Source organism: Mastigoproctus giganteus, chromosome 5 (assembly GCF_048544385.1).
Source record: "Mastigoproctus giganteus isolate SK-2022 chromosome 5, ASM4854438v1, whole genome shotgun sequence".
NCBI lineage: Eukaryota > Metazoa > Arthropoda > Arachnida > Uropygi > Thelyphonidae > Mastigoproctus > Mastigoproctus giganteus.
Genome location: NC_143579.1, coordinates 157,415,492 through 157,435,850, shown reverse-complemented (window position 1 = coordinate 157,435,850; position 20,359 = coordinate 157,415,492). Strand labels below are relative to the sequence as shown.

The 20,359-nt window shown below is 39.2% G+C and overlaps 1 protein-coding gene across 1 annotated transcript in view; it reads right to left on the bottom strand.

Annotated features, from left to right (window-relative positions):
- Window positions 1-12,746: 12,746 nt before the first annotated feature.
- Window positions 12,747-20,359, bottom strand: part of LOC150085788 (hematopoietically-expressed homeobox protein HHEX-like) — a 42,545-nt gene continuing 34,932 nt past the window's right edge. Inside the window, exon 3 of the mRNA XM_090373487.1 lies at window positions 12,747-13,010. Coding sequence (XP_090229613.1) covers window positions 12,867-13,010 — 144 coding nt within the window. The 3' untranslated portion in view covers window positions 12,747-12,866. The remainder of the gene's footprint in view (window positions 13,011-20,359) is intronic.

Below are 20,359 nucleotides of genomic sequence, written 5' to 3'. Positions count from 1 at the left end.
GTGTTGAGCCTCCTTTAGCCTTCAAAACATCCTGAATTCGTCTAGGCATGGATTGAACAAGAGGCTGAAAACGTTGTGCAGGAATGGAGTACCATGCAGACATGAGTGTGACACGCAGTTCCTTGAGGTTCGGCGGAGGTGTAGGCCTGCAGCGAACAGCCCTTTCCAGCTCATCCAAAAGATGTTCAATAGGATTGAGATCCGTGAACTGAGCGGGCCACTGCAGCAAATAAAAGTCATTGTCATGTTCTTGGAACCATTGCATAGTGACTCGAGCTTTGTGCACCGGCGCATTATCCTGCTGGAAGTAACCATCTGACTTAGGATAACTGTCAACATGAACGGATGCACTTGGTCAGCAACGATGTTTCGGTACGATGAGGCATTCATACGTGAATCTATGGGTATCAATGGACCCAACGTGTGCCAAGAAAACATTCCCCACACCATAACACTGCCCCCACCATCTTGCACAGTAGTCGTCAGACCTGACGAGTCTATGTATTCATGTTGTTTTCGCTAAATTCTGAGCCTTCCATCAATATGATGCATCAGGAACTTCGACTCGTCAGACCAAGCAACTGTTTTACAATCCTCGATAGTCCAGTGCTGGTGTTGCTGTGCCCATAGGAGGCATGCCCTCTTGTTCTTCATTGATAACAAAGGTAAGCAATGTGGCAGTCGGCTGTTGTAGCACATTCGCAACATAGTGCGACTAGTGGCCCGTTGCGATATTTTGTTCTGGCACCAAGGTTGTATTCTGACGTGATGTGTGACATTGTGGCCCGTCTGTTTTCTTGCACAATTGTAGCCATCCTTCTCTGACCTCTCTCATCAACAAGCGATTTTCTTCCACAGGAGTGCCGTTGAGAGGATGTTTTCTGTTCGTTGCACCATTCTCGATACACCCTTGAAATTATGGTGCGTGAAGAGTTCAAGAGAACTGCCGTTTCAGAGATGCTTTGTCCAGCACGTCTTGCACCTACTACCATGCCACGTTCGAAGTCCGTTAGATCACTCCTTTTCCCTATTCTTGCTACGGTTTGTACGCTTAACTGATACTAGAAAGGTTGTTCTGCTGCATTTATATCCACAACTGTGGTCATGTGACTTGTAACGTTGTTGGGAAAACCATTTGTGTGCAGAGCAGGGGTGTACCTAATAAAGTGGCAGCACAGTGCAGCTTAATACGGTGAGAATTGAGAAATTTTAGGTTATAAATCCATCCACCGTTCTACCTTACATTTAAACCCCTATTTCTAATTTTTATCTAAACGCAAGGCTCCAAATGTTTGGGATGTACCATACTTCGATGTATGTTAAGGTCTACTACAATGAAAGAATTTATGTTAGACCTAGTACAAATTGTGGGAGGGCAACAGTTGCATGGGAAATATTCGTTCTCACTGCGTGGGTCAGGTTCACTGATATATCGGAAAGAATGACAAAGGACTGTTGCATATTTAAGAAATTTATCAGAATTGATCACATACACCCGGCAATGTTCAAATTTATCAGGAAGACGATGGCCATTTGAAAAATGATAAATGCAATTATACGATATCATCGCACTAGATGTGAGTAATTATCTCAAAGAACGTAATGAATTTAATCGCGTTTTCTGTCTTCTTTCCACCAGCTTGCATATCTGAACCCCGCTGAAAATCTGCTAATCTTATTAGCGCGTGATACGTTTATGTTCTATGCCCGAGCAGTTCACAACCTCCAATCACGAAAGGAATTGTTACTACAGCAACGACTTTAAATTGCACAGTCAAATTCAAGCATTAAATGCATGTAGGGGGAGTTCCCTCAAAATACTGAAGTTCACTTTTTATTAATTTGGTTCATAAGTGGTTTGAGCATCTTTTGCAGATTAGATTAGATTAGATCGCTGATTGCGTCTACCATGCATTTCACAGGAGTGAAGCCATATTGATGAAGGATGATAAGATTTTCTCTTGAATATGCTTCCTTACATCGATGACAATAAGTTTCTCTAAAACCTTTCTGAAGATCGGTAAGAGCGCAATGGATGTGTATAAGGCCCCAGATTATCTGTTGGTTGTGAGGGCTTTTTTATTTTGGAAATATTTTAAGATTTGCATGCTTCCATTGATTTGGGGAAACCCCATCTTTAAGACAAGCATTCAACACGTTATGGATAACATCAGGAATCATGCACCATGCCCTTTTAGTACCTCCACCTCTCTCAGGTCCTGACCTGGGCATTTCCCAACTTTCATAGATTTTATGGCAATAACGAGCTCCTCCTTAATAAAAAGGCTTTCGTGCGGAGACCTTGAAAAGATGTTTGTTATTTGGTTTTTAGGAGCATAGCAACTAAGGCCATATTGCTCCGGGAATATGCGGTGGTCATTCCCTGAACTTTCCGCATCCTCCGTATTTGGTGGTCACGGGCTCGAACCCCGGCCGGGTCTAATCAAGAAGCGTGCACTACGCACTGCTACTCCTGCCCACCTGGAAACGGAGGCGCCCCTTGAAAAGAAAGATGTAGCATTTTCATGTCTGTTTGTATGGAAGTCTCCGGAAAGGAAATGCTCTGATGAATAATACAGTGCAGAATTTTGTTAATTTAATCATTCCAGTAAAAGGATTCTTTGTCAGAATTGTTTTTAATGGAGAAAAATGCCTCCACAAGTTGGAGTTTGTCCGTGATGATTTTATATATTACCCGTATGGATCCGAAACTGTTACATATTGAACCAAAGATTCCAGGCTCTTTTTTTTTTCTCATGATATATGTTATTATTATGATAGTTTCTTCTATGTTCCTTATAGATATCGCGGAGTCTTCGAATTTGGTCTCTTCCCTTGTTTCTTTTTGCTCTCTGATAGTCTTTTCTGGCTTTCATCGCGGTTGTCCTCCAAGTGGTTAGATCGTCAGTCCGCCAGGACACGTAGTTTCTATTTCTTTTCTTTTTTGGAACAGCAGCGTTGCACGCATTGATGATTAATGATTGAATTTCATCTGCTTGTTGGTGTGCATTTAGTGGATGCAGTCTTTTGGTTGGAGACAGAAGAGAACGCAGACTGTCATCAAAAATTGGCTAATTAGCAGCTTTGTATCTCGTAAAATCTGAAATATTATACTTTTCCTAGAAAATAGATGGGGTAGTCAAAAACGTTATGGTCGCTGATCAACCAAGAGGTGTGAACCTGCCAAGTTGAGATTCTACTTTGCACGTTTCTGCTTGAGAGGGACATACCAACGTATGATTGTCCCATGGGTGTTATACAAGTCAGTGGATGTCCTGTCGTATTTCATATTATTAAGTCACGTGTCATGAGTTCTTCAAGCAAAGTTCCTTTGTTGTCTGTTTGGAGACTGTTCCACAAAGTAGAGGAGGAATTTGCATCTATAGCAATTATGACGTTTTTACCTGCAAGCTTATGTAATGTTTCATCCGAGTCAGGGCCTATTTTAGGCCAAGGCAAACTAGTCATGTTCCTAGGACCCGTAAATGGCAATGGACACAGCCAAAATCTGCGATATCCAGTAGCGTACGACGAGCACGAGTGCTCTCGTTCCTTATAAAATTTGCAGATAAAATACACTTTCAAATTGTAATGTAGCTGCTAAATGCGCCTGCTGTCGATATGTTCAGATTTGTATATATTTCCTTAGAAATAATGCAGATTTATTTGCTTTCCATTTTTATATTGATTGTGCAAACCTAATTTTCCGAAGGCTCATATTTCCCATTTTTTTATTATTAAAGTTGGGCGTATGATCCCCGAATAACATTTTGCCTAGGGACCAAATACTCCAAAAATAGGCCCAGTCCATAATAAACATTTTTACAGAGGCCCCAAAACAACTTTTGCCCAGGGCCCGCATATCCTCAAGTTAGGCACTGATCCAAATATAGCAAGAAAGGTTCAATTTGTTGATGTGATTGACTACATTACGTGTACAAGGAAATTAGATATAATTGACCAAATGCTCCCTCCAAGTGGGCACAGACAGCGTGTGGCAGACATTTGATCTTTGTAACAGTGATTCCAGAGTCGGCCACTATAATTGCAGTCCAACATTTGGCAACAATGTTACCACTAATATCATTGTGTCTGTTCGTCATTTGTTCTTAGTTTAGTCCTTCCTTGGGCTCGAAAGTTTTCAGAGCATCTTGATTCCCCATACGGATGTTCATGTTCTTATTTCCGTTTCTGCAATTAGGGCAGATAACAGGTTGTTTCCTCTTAACCGATCATCATCCGGACTGATGATGATTCGTATTAGCCAATGGCCAAAAGTGTTATCTTCCTGTCTACAATATTTTGCTGAGTGCCCGTAATCCAAACATTTGGAATATCTCGAAGCAATGACAAATTTCTTAACATTATGAATTGACCAGTCCAGGAATATTTTATTTTGACTTATTAATGCTCTTCTAATACCTCCAGAGACTTCTACAATTTAGTTGGAGTAATTTCTATTTTTATTTTTTGTCGCAAACGTTATCTTCGTGGCTTCTTTGAACTCTTCATATGTATGACCAAAATCTTTAAGATTCTTTTGATAAATTTCCTCTAAAATATTTTAGGTTTCAGTTCCTTTGAAACCTCATATATTATCATAGTGGGTCCTACTTCCTAGGAAGATCCACCTTTAACTTTAACTTCTCAAGTTTATTTCATTGTTTTAATTTCTCCAAGTCGTTTGTTGATGCTGTCTCTATGATAAGACCCCTTCTCCTTAATTTTATTCTTACTTGTTTTAGATGTGATCCAAGTTTGGTTATTATCTCTTGTTTAAACTCTTTGCTGATTTGAAGAGGATTTTGACCTGAAGAACGCAATATAACCAGATGGTTAGGCTGTTTTTAAAAGAGGAATTAGTCCTGTTATTTACAATAGCTCCGGGAGCAATAGATGCCACCATCTGAACATAAGAGGGGTACTGGTGCTCGAGTGGTTTCCTCGTTGATATTTTTTTTTTTTTTGTTTCTCTCGCAATGTTGCCTTTAATGGTTCGTCTTCTACAATAAGCTCCATTACAAGTTTTTCCAACGCTGCCCAAGTTTTGTGTACATCTAAAATGATGGAAAGTATGACTCTGGCTCCTTTCTTCAGTGTTTCTCCTAAATTTGTTTTTAAGGCATGTATATAGTCAATCATACTCCTCTTCCTTTTGCAAAAGAGATGTTGCTCCTGAAGGGGTCTGGTGAGAAGGAAAATCTTTTTCCTTTAACTTCTCTAACTGTAGGAAAGGGTTTTGCAATGGCACATCGCTCCACTCAGGAGTGATGACTCCTGTGTAGAATTGAAAGACAGCTGTGTAGAATTGAAAATTGAAATAATTGCAGAAAAAGGAATGTATGAGATAATTCACCGTGTAGAATCTAAAACAGTGGTTATTTGTGTCTTAAGTCGTAGGACAAAGAAGTTATGTTCCTTAGGAGGTGTGGAAATATGCCATGAGTAAGATCCAAGTTTTTAATTTTTTTTTATTATTATTACTTTTTTCTTATTAAAACAGATTGGGGCACTGTAAGACACTGGTTAAAGTTTCAAAAGCAAAAGCAGATTGTTCCAAACCCAAAAAGGGGTTTTTAATTATTCTAGGAGCGGTTTAAATGATGCTATGGGTCAAATGAAGAACCTTACATGAGCTAGGTAGCCATGACAGTTACCACACACAAAATGAGAAATATTGAATTTACAGTAACTTGAAGAACACTGTTACTTAGGGGAGGCTGAGACGATTTCGATGATGTAGTATATTATGTTTGTAGGGTATACTGCGAAGAATTATGGATGAAAGTACTTGTCTAATTTCTTCCATATACATTAGGGAGCGGGGGATTTCCTCATATGCTCAAAACAATGGACATTCAGAACGTTTTCCCATTCAACTGTTTTGAAGTTAAGTTGCAGACAGAATCCGGTAAACTGGTTAGGTCTACTGACAACTCTTAGGAGACTATGTGCACCTGCCATGTTTCATTGTTTTTCTGGACAGAAACGGGATCTTCCAAGGTGATAATGCGCCGTCTTATCTGGTCTGCACTGTGCACGAATGTTCGAGGAACACAGTGAAGGTATCACCTATCTTGATTGGCCTCCAAATTCTCCTGACTTCAGTGGAATTGAACGCCTGTAGGATGTTTTGGAATAGGAAGTGAAGCGGGAAGCCTTGCAGGCAAGATGGCTACAAATCCCTACGGATGTCTTCAGAATGACTTGCCTTATATGATTTGTCCCGTGGTAAACCTTTTTTCAAAGGTTAACGGAATTTATTTAGTTTTAAAAATTCTATAACGCCTTAGCCTTAGCTGCTAATGCGCCAATAAAATTGTAATGGTAGGATGGGGATTATAATCACTGTGCTACTTTCGAGGGCAACTCCATAGCAGTTTTTGTGGAACAGTTAACCCAGGCATAGCTGGACGTTCCTCAAAATATCAGGAACAGTTTAATTCCACAATAGCCGTAGCACCAGCATAATTCTATAGGCAACGGCTATCATGGTTAAAGTTGCTGTTTTTGTGCATCAAGTGGAAAAGACTAAGGTTCCAGTCCAGTCTATTTGTGAGAAATTTAATTTTTTTATTTAATTTTTTTTTTTTTTATACTACGGTCGAGTTAGACTGTCATATTGAGGATTACGTGATACGCCCCTTTCCTCTCCCCTGAAACTCTGGTTTTAAATCCTATCAAAGACTAAAGAAATAGAATACATACAACTTATTGATATTGTATACCAAAATCTCATGTCCTTAGTTACCTCGGTACTAATGCCAAAGCAAACACTTCTTTTTTGTGTGCTTTAGACCGTTCATTACTTATTGAAACAAAGAATTGTAACGTCCTGACCAGACATCAATTATGTCTGGTCAGGACAGGAGTTTTAGTTATGAATGAAGTATACCATCAGATGGAATCTGGATAGAAAGATTCTTCTAAAAGAATAATCTGAAAGTAACTGTTAAAGGAGATTAAATGGCAATTTTATTACATTTGTCGAAAGGATGAACCTTTTGTAAAAAAGGTCCTGACAATAAAATAACGACACTAATTCCAAAAAATATATATTTTATCATTGACCTTTGGTGGGGGGGGGGGCACTCGCCTTCAAAGTGCTGTCTTTCTTACTACAAATGCACATCCCAGAGGCTCTGTCACGCATTGCTGGAATTCATTTCCTCGAAGTCCTTTCAGTATTGAAAGCCGCATGGTCCTAAACATCTTCAGACGAATTCAAAACTGGATCCTTTATGAAGTTTTTCAATTTTGTGCGAATGGAAAAATCGCAAGGGACAATGTTAGGCGAGTTTGTTGGATGTTACTACACTGGTTATTCGTTTTGGGAAGATGAAAACTGAACTGCCAAAAGAGATGTGAGAGAAGCAGAATTTCTCACTCCCTCTTAAAAAAAAAAAAAAAAAAGATTTAATCAACCACCAAACTTTGCTGATCTTGCCACATGCAACTCTCACGTTCGCAAAACTGAAAAGCTTCTTGAAAGGATCAAACGCAGTTTGAATGAATCTGAACACATTTAAGCCAAGTGGCTTAATGTGTTCAGAAACGAAAAGTCCAGATTAATAGGGCAGTTTTGGATTTATTAATTTTAGTTATACAAAAAGAAAGTCCTGAAAATCAGAATATAGCCTTCTTTTCTTTAAGTTAATTAACCTACCTGTATTTATAAAGATATCAGCAAGTTTCTTCCATCATTAACAAGGGGACCCGTTTATTAATCTTACATATACAATCGCCTTTTTCTTCTTCCATCTATATTCATCTCTCGTACATGTCCGAAAGCAGGAGTAGAGACTCCACACAGAGAGAGAACTTAGTAATAGGAACTAATCTCTTGTTAACAGACTATACAGAACCTTATTTTTTATTTTTCCATTCAGAGAAAGATTCCCGAATTGTCTGCCCGTAGAAAGAAGGAGAAAATCGTGTAAAATATTCCTTTCTACAGTAGCTGACACAAGAAATAATCGTATGACGTGTATAATGTTTTAATGTATGCTCAAAAGTGCAAAACTGAGCGAATAATTATCGGAAAAATCCTGATAAAGGTGGTCTTACGAGATAAATGCAAATACATCCACTAAACTGACAACTTCTCTCAGGTGTATGATAATTTTAATAGTAACATCACTGGGAATCCAAATTTAAAGCTCTTATACATTTAAGTTCTACTTAAATGTATAAGTAGGACATATACATTTAGAATTCTACTTGAGTTCTTCTACTTGGTATGTATTCAAAGCATTTTAAGTTCAGAATTAAAAATACAATCTCATTATACAAATACAATTTGTCAATTCTTTTATTTCTCAGCTTTGAACCAAAATAGATGCTTTGAATTATCGCAATTCTTACTCCGAAGTTTGTATTAAATGCACTTTGTTAAATATCGTGTGAAAAATAAAGGAGAATACACGCTAGAAGGGCTACCATAAATTTGTAATTATTTCTAATATAAGTTCTTAAAGACAATCAGTAAACACTAATAGCTAAGACGTTGGACACTACGCTGTACAGCGTAGAGTCTAATGTCTTTTAATCTCATTATTAATTCATCCTGAATATTAGAGGTAAATTAGTTTCTTATATCGACAAACGGTTTCCTTTTTATTATTTAATTAAGACAAATAGAATGCGATTAAAAAACGTGACAATATTTCTCTATTTGTACATTTAAAGACTTCATTATCGTAACCGTGCTCCCATATCTATATATGACTCAGAATGATCATGTATACATTATCAGTATTGTATAGATATCATTTAAATTGTATTTTGTAATGGTCACGTTATTAATCTATAGAACTACCATATTACGAGTAATAATGACCGATTGTTTCAATGAGATTATGGCAACTGCGTATGCGCAGTCTAATATAACTCAAAGTATGCAAAAACCTGTACTTGAAGGCAATGCGCGTGTGTTTTTTAGATTTATTTGTGGCCAAAATACATAATTATAAGCGCTTATTTTGGAATTTGAATGACATTGTAAGATCGTTGTATATTGTAGTATAAAAAAAAAGTGCATCACCGGTAACTTGCTTTAGTAACGATAACACCGTGTACTAAAGCAAAAAAACCTAAGTCAAGATAATCTCAATGGAAAATTTAATAAAAATCTACGAAACTTGAATGCCCCGTTAGATGAATAATATGACAATACAGGTCCTAGCCTACGTTGCCATCACTTTACGATACCAAAATGAGATAACCGAACGATATTGATGGTAAAACAACAGCATGGGCCTGAAGGTAGGTGGTAGTCTACTGCAATTGTGATTAAGATTGTATATTTGCGTACAAGATCATTAGGGATGTATCAAGAAGGAAGCTGACGACATGGACTTCAATCTATTTCTCAGCCTTTAATGAAACTCTCCTCCATTTCTTCGTAAATTATGAACAGAAAGACAAAGTGATTTATGACGATAGTATTAACCACATACACTTAGTCAAGGCATGCCGCAAGGGGGGAGTACTTTCTGATGTCTTTTTTTCTACACTCCTCTTCTTCTTCTTTTCCTCCAACGAAATCAACGTTTCTCACGCTGGTTATTTTAAAATGTTCTTTCTGTCATGCAACAGTCCTTGATGAGGTGAGGTTGCATTGAAAACGGAGCTCACAACTGGCTTCGAAATAAACCCAGAAAAAAACTTTTCGGATCCCCTAAAATAATATCAGTGTACCCCTCAACAATCGACGCTAAAAATCATAAGGGCCTGGGGTAGTGGCAGTCACAGATTGAGATCATTGAGTTACAGCACTCTCCACCCTCCCACTCCCCTTGGGAAAATCCTAGGAATGGAATAATTAACATTCAGGCAATATTTCATCACTGCGAAAAAAAAATTAGCACCGATTGGCAAACTAGTAAATAACTGAGCAGCGTCTACCACCCGAAACTGGTGGAGGAATACATCCTAAAATATATTGGCCACGGAAATTTGTACGCTTCGGCGATATGGTGGATGATCAGGAGGCCACACAAATCCTCAGGAACTGCATTTATAATATCAAGAGAATTCTATACATGAAGATGAAGTAGACATCCTGGAAATTAAACTGAAATCAGAAAAATCCTGAAAAAATTCACACACTGCTAAAACTCCTATCAGACTAGACGCAACCAGGTTTTCATCTCATACATTTCTCACCCAAGAAGTCAGAGGCCCCAGTGAACAAAACGACACATCTGCTTCTACAAATTGGCCAAACTGAAACATATTCTCATGAAATAAAACAGGTGCCTAAAATTGGTTCCAAAATAGCTTGTGATAAATTCTGCTCTAATAAGACTTATACAACTGCTGTTCTACAACAAGCAACCCAACTGTCCTAGTACTGACTTCTTTGTTTTGCAATCTGCAATGTTAAATACCCATCAACATTGCAACTTTGTAGATAACAATTTTTCAGCTGAAAACTGATTTTCTTTAATTCTTTGTCTATCTATTTTCACCTGATTTACCCTTCCCCTATAGGAATAGTAATTATCGTTACTTATGAGTGAACGCGGATTTCAGTTCACTCACCTCTTCTGAGTGAACCGAAATCTGCGAGACCGTTCCTTGATCATGGCAAGGTCATTTCCCTTCTTCGTTTGAAAATGAATCATAATAAACTTCTAGACGATTGATTCTTCACGAAGATCCCCCAAAAGTCTTCTCTTGAGGTCGATGAATCTCGGTTCCATGTTGCTCACCAAAGTATGAAGAAAATATCATGAAACTAACTCACTATGCTTGGCAGAAATATCAGGGGCACGTTAGTATGTTGTGAGATATGTTTCGTTGGAAGACAAGTGGAGGAGGGAGTATGCTGATACGCTGGAATTAATGCCTTTGCGATGGAGTTTGTTTAAATATCATTGCGAGCAAGGTTCACTAGATGCACTGTGTACGATCGTGGACACTTTAATATCATAATGGTAACTCCTTCAAGAGATCTTGGGCACTTGAATATCATAGTGGCAACTGCTTCTAGAACGATACTGCACCATGGCGTCAGGCAACTCTTCATACCTTTTCCTTCTTCTTTGGCAGTTACCAACAGTAAAAAGGGTCAACGACATGTGGACTTCACTCTATATGGCCGAATATATTAGTAGAGTCAGTTATTTTCTTCCTAAGCGCTATTAAAGTAGTGTTTCTAATAAATTGCCCACGGAGTGTATGTCCTTTTCAGGCGTATTTTTATTCATAATTTTCAGTTATTTAAAAGTAGAGATACTGGAATGGGTGCAACTCAACTGCAGCAGAACTGCCTGTACCAGCGTAGTAATTAAAATCGTGTAATGGCACTGATAATGTATACATTTCAAATTGTAACAATAACGTATTATGTTTTTATTGCAAAAGTTCAGACTTTTTTCGTTTATAACTTCAGTCCAGCAGTTCTCTTATGGCACAATCTCACGAGATCTGACAATATGGTTCCATTCCGGAATCATAATATTTGCGAGAAAACTGTCATTTTTCATATTTTTATACACGCTTGCTTGATCTAAGAGCTTATTTTACTGTAAAGTTAAGACTGCTTGAATTTTTATTTCACTTTATTTTATTCAGTATGTCGTTCTTGAAGCGAATACAGAGATAGACTTCTATGAGAGGTAGGTATATAGGATTTAAAATACTTCAAAAATTTAACGTATTTTAATGTATTTAATTTTACTGAAAAATAAGTATATTTATTATTTTACAGCCATGGATATTATGGGCTTAAAATTATTCTTAAATCTACTTCCTTTATAAACCCGTGTATAATTAAGAAAGAAAACAGAATTAGAAAATTAAGTTCACTGCTGATTTCACATAAAGAAAAAAAATAAAACTTTTAAGGTTGTTAGGCACCTAAATGCGACGAATAATATATTAAGTTATTTAATATTTTGCTCGTGAGGTACAAGTGCTCTTTAAATTTAAATTCGAGAGAAACCTTCCCCCTAGAGTTCTTTTTCAAATTCATTAATGTGTTTGTTCTATACATCCATAGAGGAATTATTGTACCATAAGAGAATCCGAACTGGAACGCATATAAAATATTTTTTCGATGTTTATTTGCTGTAATACGTACACAAGTACACGCACAATATAACCGCCGCCCCTCCATCTTTCCCCTGCTGCCGCATCCGTCTCCGATCCATTTTAGTAGCATCTGCCGGACACCCCCCTCCATTCTCAGTCCCGATTATAGTCATTTGTATCTTCTCACGTGCGTTTACTGTTGCCTGCAACAAAACCTTCGGTTTCGACACCACGCTATTGGTTTTCTAAAAACACCCTCGGCGACCCATTTACAAACAGAGTGCGTCCCTCCACACATTAATGAGGCAGTTTCCTTTGTGGAGAAGCCATTGCAGCCTCGCTAGTCAGCTACGCATCCGCGAGACCACAGCTATCGTTGAATGGCGAACACCTCTGGTCGGATATAAACGGGCCCTTAGATAGCAATTGGTGGCCCATCCAAGAAGCATTCGCATCTTTAGAAGGAATGATAATTCTCGGAACACTGCTGAGAGTTCGGCGCTACGACCTGTCCTCAACCCCGTCAAAATATCATAAACATTACTTTATGGCTTCATCGATGGGAAAGGCTTGCGTCTGAGGTGTTGCCATCTGTTCCGACCACGCTGAACGCCTCTGGCGTCCTCACTTCCGTGTCGCACTTTCTTTCTAATGCTGTTCCTCTTTTAATGATCGCTAATCTCGTCATTCTCTAGTACCACCGCTACTCTATCATCTCACCTATTTCTTCTCACACCCCTCATCTCTTGGTTCGCTTTTACACTAACGTTTTGTTCACTTTTGGCCTAGCTGTTTATTGCTATCCGAGCCCCACCAGACACTGTATTCTACACTTCACTTTCATCTTTCTTCAAATGTCCTATTTCGTCTTTATCTTGGAGCTGAATCAAACACTGTTCTTCTTCTTTGGCTCGCTTTGCCTCTGCCGCATTTCTCTTCCTCCACTTTGTTCGACGATTCTGGAACCACACCTGTAAAAGAAAAAGAAAAGTAAATCGGGTGCATGTAAGAAGACAACTCCTACATTAAAAAAGGTACCTAACATGATTTCAACAGAATCAACACTGAGAATCCTGATCAGCGATGTATTTCTTGTTCCCTTTAATGGAGAGTGAAACACAATGCAAAAGGATTGTGTTTCTCTCTCCACAAGGATTGATCCTCCATCGTTATCCACGAAATATGAGTTTATTTAAGAATTAATACAGCAAGTCAAGCAGTTCTGTCCTCTTTGGAAACATTTCCAGAGCCCATGTTTTGTTGTTAGGTCCGGGATTTTTCTTGGAAATCTAAGATGTCATGAAATTATCGCTCTTTGGTTCAAATTACACCCGATGTCCAGAACGCCATTCACATCTTTCGGCACATGTTTCTGTATATGCTGGCGAACTTCCCTATAGAAATGTTGATTGAGAGTTTAGCTCATTAGAACAAATTTTTGATTCCATCGATCAAAAACACCACGTGTAATTAAAAATTCAAATTGAATTTCTGATTTCAATTACAATTAAAAAGAATGCATGTGAATATATCAAATCATTGGGAATGTTAATATGAGCGTCACTGGACTCCAGGAGCACTTGGGCTGGAGAAGTGCTAATATCTCCACAATCCTCAATGGTGGTGGTGCTAAAGAAGGGTCGACCGACACCTCGGCCAATTACTTTGACTTTTGTAGGAAGGAAGACCACGAGGTTCATGATTAAGCAAGCGATCCACGACCATCTCGACAAGGATGGTATCTTGAATAGATCCCAACATTGGTTTAAGGAGGAGGCCATATCTGGCCAATCTTGTAAATTACTATGATGTGGCCAGTAAATATTTGGATGCAGAAAACAATTTTTAACATTATATACATAGACTTTAACAAAACTTTTGATATCGTCCCTTATGGAAAATCGCTATATGAATTGGGAAAGTTGTAGTTATTGGTAAGATCTTGAGCGGGATCGCAGACTGATTAAAAGACACTAGACAGAATTGTCCTCAACACGTGTGTGTTAAGTGGAATAAGTAAGAAGGATTTTAATTTTTTGTTTTATTAATGTTTTAACTGTATTTTTTCTGGTGCAGCTAAAACCTAAGAAGTTCTTGTTCCATACAACAAACACCAATACTATTTTTCTGACTTATGCACTGACTCCACGAAACCGGTATCCTGGACCAGCTGGACAGAATGATATCGCGGAGTTCGGCAATGGAGCGAGTACCGGTGTGGACTGAAGAATGTTGCGTTCCACGGCATCCCACAAATGTTTATTTTGGGGATTTCTGGTCAGGGGGAACACAAGAAATGCTTTGACATGATCCTCGAATCATTCCTGCACAATGTAGGCCTTATGAGAAAGGATGTTGAATTCTTGAAAAAGTCTAGTGCCATATGAATATGCGATCACTGTGTAGGGTAAAACTTGGTCCGAAACAATGTCGAGGTAAAAGTGTAAAGTGTTAGCTATCAAACGACCCCAGGGGTTCCCCCCCATCTTCGCGTTGTGTTCTCTGTTTGTATACCACATAACTCTGTGAAGGCCAGAGGTTTTCAAAAAGTGTCTGGCAGTGAGGGTTTGTTAACTGGGGATGAAGTGATTCAGTGATGTCCATAAAAACATTCCCTAGACCATAACACCACCGCCACGGCCTATTTTCCTTCAACTGTGCAGTCTGATTACAACTCTTCAGCATCGAATACGCACCAGTTCATCAGCATGATAGAACTGGAACCTTGATTGATCAGACCAGGTGACTCTTTTCCAGTTGCTCAATTTCTAGGAATAGTGCTCTTTTGCCTACTATAGGTGGAGATATCGATTACAGTGGTCAACATGGGCACATGAACAGATCGCCTACTCCGTACGAGCGTTCTCTGGATGGTGTGCTCTGAAAGGTTTCTCTGTAAGCCCTGGTTTTAGTCTGCCGTTAATTGAGGAACTGTAAGCCGTCTGTTGTCCCAGACAAAACGTGCCAACTGCCATTCACCTAGGATGGAAAAGAGTCGCCTGGTTATTTCTCTTCAAACTACGTCAGGTCTTTCCCATTGCACGGATGTCGTACTAATGAACGCAGTCATTAACGGCACTATCATGCTGCGCCAGTCGGTGACGTCACTTATAGGGGCTGTGAGATGTGTCCACACGTGGAGACAGGCATAATACCACAGGTGCATACTATTTTGGCTCGTGAGTGTAGTATTTCTCTGAAAACTCCTTCACCGTGGTTGTGATTTTCGTTCCAGGTCTTGCGAAAAGTAATTTCTGCCCGAATTCTGGTTTCATTTCATCTATCGCCAGTGAATCCGTTCAAACCACACAGGATCTACAATAGGTGTTGATGATGAATAAGGTGGAGAGGGAAGTCCGTCAGGACCAATAATTGATTTATTTTTTAGTTTGTTTATGGCACGAAGTTTCACGGGTATGTCGACGGTTGCCCGTTCAGGACTCGGGGGCTATTGGACCTGGGGAAAAATTACATTTGAGAGAGTAGTATTTTATCTCTTGACTAATGATCTGGCCAATGCAATGAACAACTCCTGATCCATACATTTTGCTGTGACCAGGGTCTGCAGGATCCTCTCTGACGATTCCTTGCAATTACTAGCTGCTAGTGAACCCATTGTTTTACTTGTTGGAAAAATACCTTATAGTTTGCAACTAAATATAATATATCAGGTGAGATACTGTATTAGGTTTGAGATCTTGTCCAAAAGTGGATAAAACTTATAATAAGTCAGATCTGAAATGAAAGAAAATTAGTTTTCAAAATGGGATTATGCAGAAGTGTCAGGATCGTTGGAACGGCTACATGTTGCGCTGGGTCATTTATGCTTTCCTTCCTAGTGTACGAGTGATGAGAGATTTTAGGAGCTGGCCCAAGTTTGGATTCTCTGCAACTGCGCTTAACTATGTATGGTATGAGAATAGGCTTGTTCAATTAGGTATAGAGAATAATCCATAGTATGCTTGTGGTGAAATTGAGGATATATATCATATACTAAACAGATGTGGAAGATATAATAATTTAAGGGATGTTTTGGTTAAAATGATTGGCACTTACTTACCCATGTGTTCGGTGCTTATCTCAGAAGTAATAGTAGTGTTTTTTTGGAGCATCAGAGGCTAGGGCCATATTACTCAGTGTACTGTATACTGTCTGTAAATTGCGTGTTCCGTGGTCGATTTCTGTTTGCTGGATTAAAAATCCGAGTTCCAGGGAGGGAAAACCATGCTGTCCTCACTGGAGACCGACTAACTCAATCATGTTGTGAAAAAGGCTCATAAAAATTCCTCACCTTATCGACAGGATTCGAACTCAGGTCTTTCCCGCTCGGTGTTGGGAGGGCGGCGATTCGTCCAAATATGCTACCCACGAGGGCAAAGTGTAAACGTTGAGAGCTCAAGATTCATTGAGATTTATGGTGGTACCACAAAGCTTTACAGCTATAAATAGCATTTAAGGCTTTAATGGGCTTACATTCCTCATTGAAGAGTATTACTTCTACTCTACAGCATCTCTTATCTTTCCCAGAACTGCTACAATTTTAGGAACAAGAATAAACTTCTTCCCTCTTAAAATCACGTTCAGCAGTTCAAGTGGGTGCCCAAAAATAAGGATTATTTTATTTGTTATTTATTAACTTTTAATAAAAAATGGGGATGAACCAACCATTTTCATGTGGTCTAATTGCAATGCTTAGTATCTGCGCCATTTACTTCGTCGAAAAATTACCTCGAAAAGGGGATATCACCTTAATCCCAACTCATCAACCTTCTGTCTTTCCCCATCCTCCAGCAATGCTGATCTAGCATTTATTTTTACAATAACACTTCTTTGAAGTTGTTCTCGCCTTCGCGAGCTGCTGTGTTCCTCTTTCGAAGCAGTAAGGAAATATGTGCGCGTTAGTTGCCGGTCCTGTTCACCCTTCCTGACAGCATCACCCACCAAAGCCCATGTGCATCTTCCACGTCGCCGTACCTTCCGTCATCATGCACATCTAGCTGTCACAACCCTCAACTCCTTCAGCGGCAGTAACCCGTGATTTACGACCGGGATTTTGATAACCGAAATCACTGTCTTTAAGGTGGGTTCAAGAAACGCCGCTTGCTTTTAGCGATAGCTGACGTCTGCCTATTGCGTCGAACATATCGCGAAGGTGGTCGCTACTTGCAGCGATGGCAGAACGTCAGATCTACTTTTGAGGGGATCTACGTAAAGCAATGGTGTGAAATGGTTTTCGTGCAAAATAAGAACCTTGAATTATTATGCCGCTACTGTAGAAACACAATCTTCCTCGCAGACAGATGGCGCACGAGACTGCCAAATCATGAATATCGATGTCTGTAAGATTCTTTTAAAACCTTAATATCTCGCAGCTGTAAGTGCCGAGTCCTCGTTGTGGTATTCAAAAGGTTTCGTGCAACATTTTATCATTTGGTATTCAGTCTTACTCACCTTCAACTGCTTTTTTCTTTTTACTTATTCGATCATTTCGGCACAGAACAAAAAGGTATTCGCCACTGTACTACGAATGCAACAGGAATTATCATTTTTCGATGATAATTTAAATCTCTCAACCTCAGGGCCGGCTGGAAAGAATATGAGCAACACCGGGCACTTTTAGGAAACGATCATAGTAGCTACCACATATTACAGGATGAAAACAGCCTTTCATGCTTAATTTCGTGTTGTTTCATTAAGCCGCGTCGTTCCATGAAACGTGAATATAACATTTACAATTTTTATTAAATTCTGAGTTTATATTTTCCTAAAATCTAACTTTTTTTATCTTTAATATCAACCCTATATGGTAAGGATCAGTTCAAATTTTCATCAGAATAAGTGCAGTAATCGTGCGTAATGAAGTGTATGGTGTCTCTTGGATCAACTGTTTATATACACTGCCCTATTATTAATATCCGGACACCCCTCCATGGATGGGGAAACATGTCATATGCATTCAGCACGTCACAGAACCTGCTATAAATATGCTCACTGGGCTTAGAACAGTGAATTGCAAAAGTGGGCATGCAAGACGACACGTTCAATAAAATTACCTCAACAGTTCAACAGAATTGATCAACTCAACAAATGCTAGACGCCCATTAACATGGTGTAAAGAGCGCGAATCCTGGACTGTACAGCAGTGGAAAACAGTCCTATGGATAGCGGAGTCGAAGTTCGCACTCTACCAGTCTGATGGTCGTTCTGGGGTGTGGCGAATGCCAGGGGAACAGTTCCTTCCTGATTGTATCCTCCCAACAATGAAGTTTGGTGGAGGCAGTGTCATGGTATGGGGCTCCTTTCATGGTTTGGCTTGGGCATATTAGAAGTTATCGACAAACCATGAATGCTGTGCAATACCAGGACAGCCTGGACAATTATGCACTTCTAATATTATGGCAATACTTCGAGGAAGGCCCATACCTGTATCAGCAAGACAACGAGCCATGCCATATTGCTCGGATCGTAACAGAGTGGTTTGAGGGCATGGGTGTGGAAAAGTTGGATTGGCCAGCCCAGAGTGCTGATCTGAACCCTATCGAGCATCTTTGGGATGTATTGGATCGTCGGGTACGTGCACGTCGAGATCGCCCAAAGAACAAGGCTGAACTGGTGGCTGTGTTGAAGGCCGAGTGGAGGAACATATCACCTGACATTTATAAAAAAAAGCTGGTTGAGAGTATGCCGCAAAGATTTAAGGCTCATAGAAGCAAAAAGGTTTCAGCACAAAATATTAAATGACGCAATAAAAGCTTTTTTTTTTTTTTTTTTTTTCTAAAGACAGGTGTCCGAATATTAATGGTAGGGTAGTGTATACCTATATATGCTATTTTCACTCACTGACCGGGTTAGTTTTGTCTGGTGGTTGCTGAAAAAGAACTCGGGATTTTTATGTCCAGCTATCGTTGTTTCACGGTTTTAAGCGCATTAGCAAGTCAGGCCGTATTGCGCCATATATAAAATGTCTCTAACTTGTGTTCTGTGATCGATTTGCTATTTGCTGGAAGAAAAACCAGAGTTGCTGGAGATAAAAAATCATGCTACCCTTGCCTGAGACCAAATAAGTCAGCCAGGTTGTGAAAAAAAAGATCCATAAAAAAATTCCTCCCGTGGTTAACAGGAACTCAGGTCTCTTCCACCCTGTGTGGGTGAGGACGATGATTATACCAACTATGCTATGCACGAGGGCTTTTTGTCCAGTAACAGAAAGTGGCAAGCAACACTTTGCCGCTTGGAGAAAGTTTGCACAATGAGTCCACTGAGGACAAAGTATAGTGTTTTATTTCTACCTGTAAAAATATTAATTAAAGTAGTAGTAGTTTAATGAGTTTCATTTTAACTTCATTCTTCAGTCTCCAATGTGAGTAGTATTGTAATATTTACCTACGCGATAGGTGTTTCTCGTACGTGATTACAAAAAATAAGGGAGTAAATCCAATAGCTCTTTCTTAACTGGTTGTAAACGAGAGGGTCGTAGAAAGTCCAGCATAAATTGTTGATGAGTTAAAAGATATCTCTCAAACGTATTTACTTTCAAAAAGAAGCTTGGATCTCTTAGAATATTGAGGAGTTAGATTTTTATAAAATAAGTCATATAATGATCTCTTTGTTTGCGGTTAAAAGAGGACATGGCTCCAAAGGACAGGATGCAATATATTCAGTTGTGATTAAAAAAATGTGCATATGCATGTGAACGAATCAGACTGTTGCGAATGTTGAGAGCTGTGATGATAATGTTATCCATTGTACAAGTGCTAATATCTCATCAGTCCGAGAGATATTTAGCACTTGTACCAAAGGGGAGTTGGATTACCATTGGCCAGTGAGTTTGACTTTTGTGGTAGGGAAGATCGTGGAATCTCTGATAAGGATACGATTCAATGCCATATCGACAAGAATGGTATCCTGAAAAGATCCCAGCATAGGTTCCTAAAGCTTCTAAAGCTGCTAAATATAAGATTATAAGTCGGGGAAACAAAAACCCGAAGCCATGTGTAAGCTAGGATAGAGGAGCTAGATGAGAAAGACCTGGAGATTACGATTCAGCCAATCATGGAATTTTCCACGCAAGTGTAAACAAGCGACTAAAAAGGCCCATGGCGTCCTGACCATGATTTACATGACCTTTGCTTGTTAAAAGAAGCATCGTTATCCCTCTTTACAATACGAATTTAAAATAAAAATATTATATGGAAAAATAGAAACAGAACGTGTACCGAAGATTCAAAGAATGGTTGCCTGATTGGTAACGACTGCAAAGTTTGGCAAGTAGGCATTTACGGGGAGAGCTGACTCGGGTCTGAAAGGCTCTGAAAGCGTT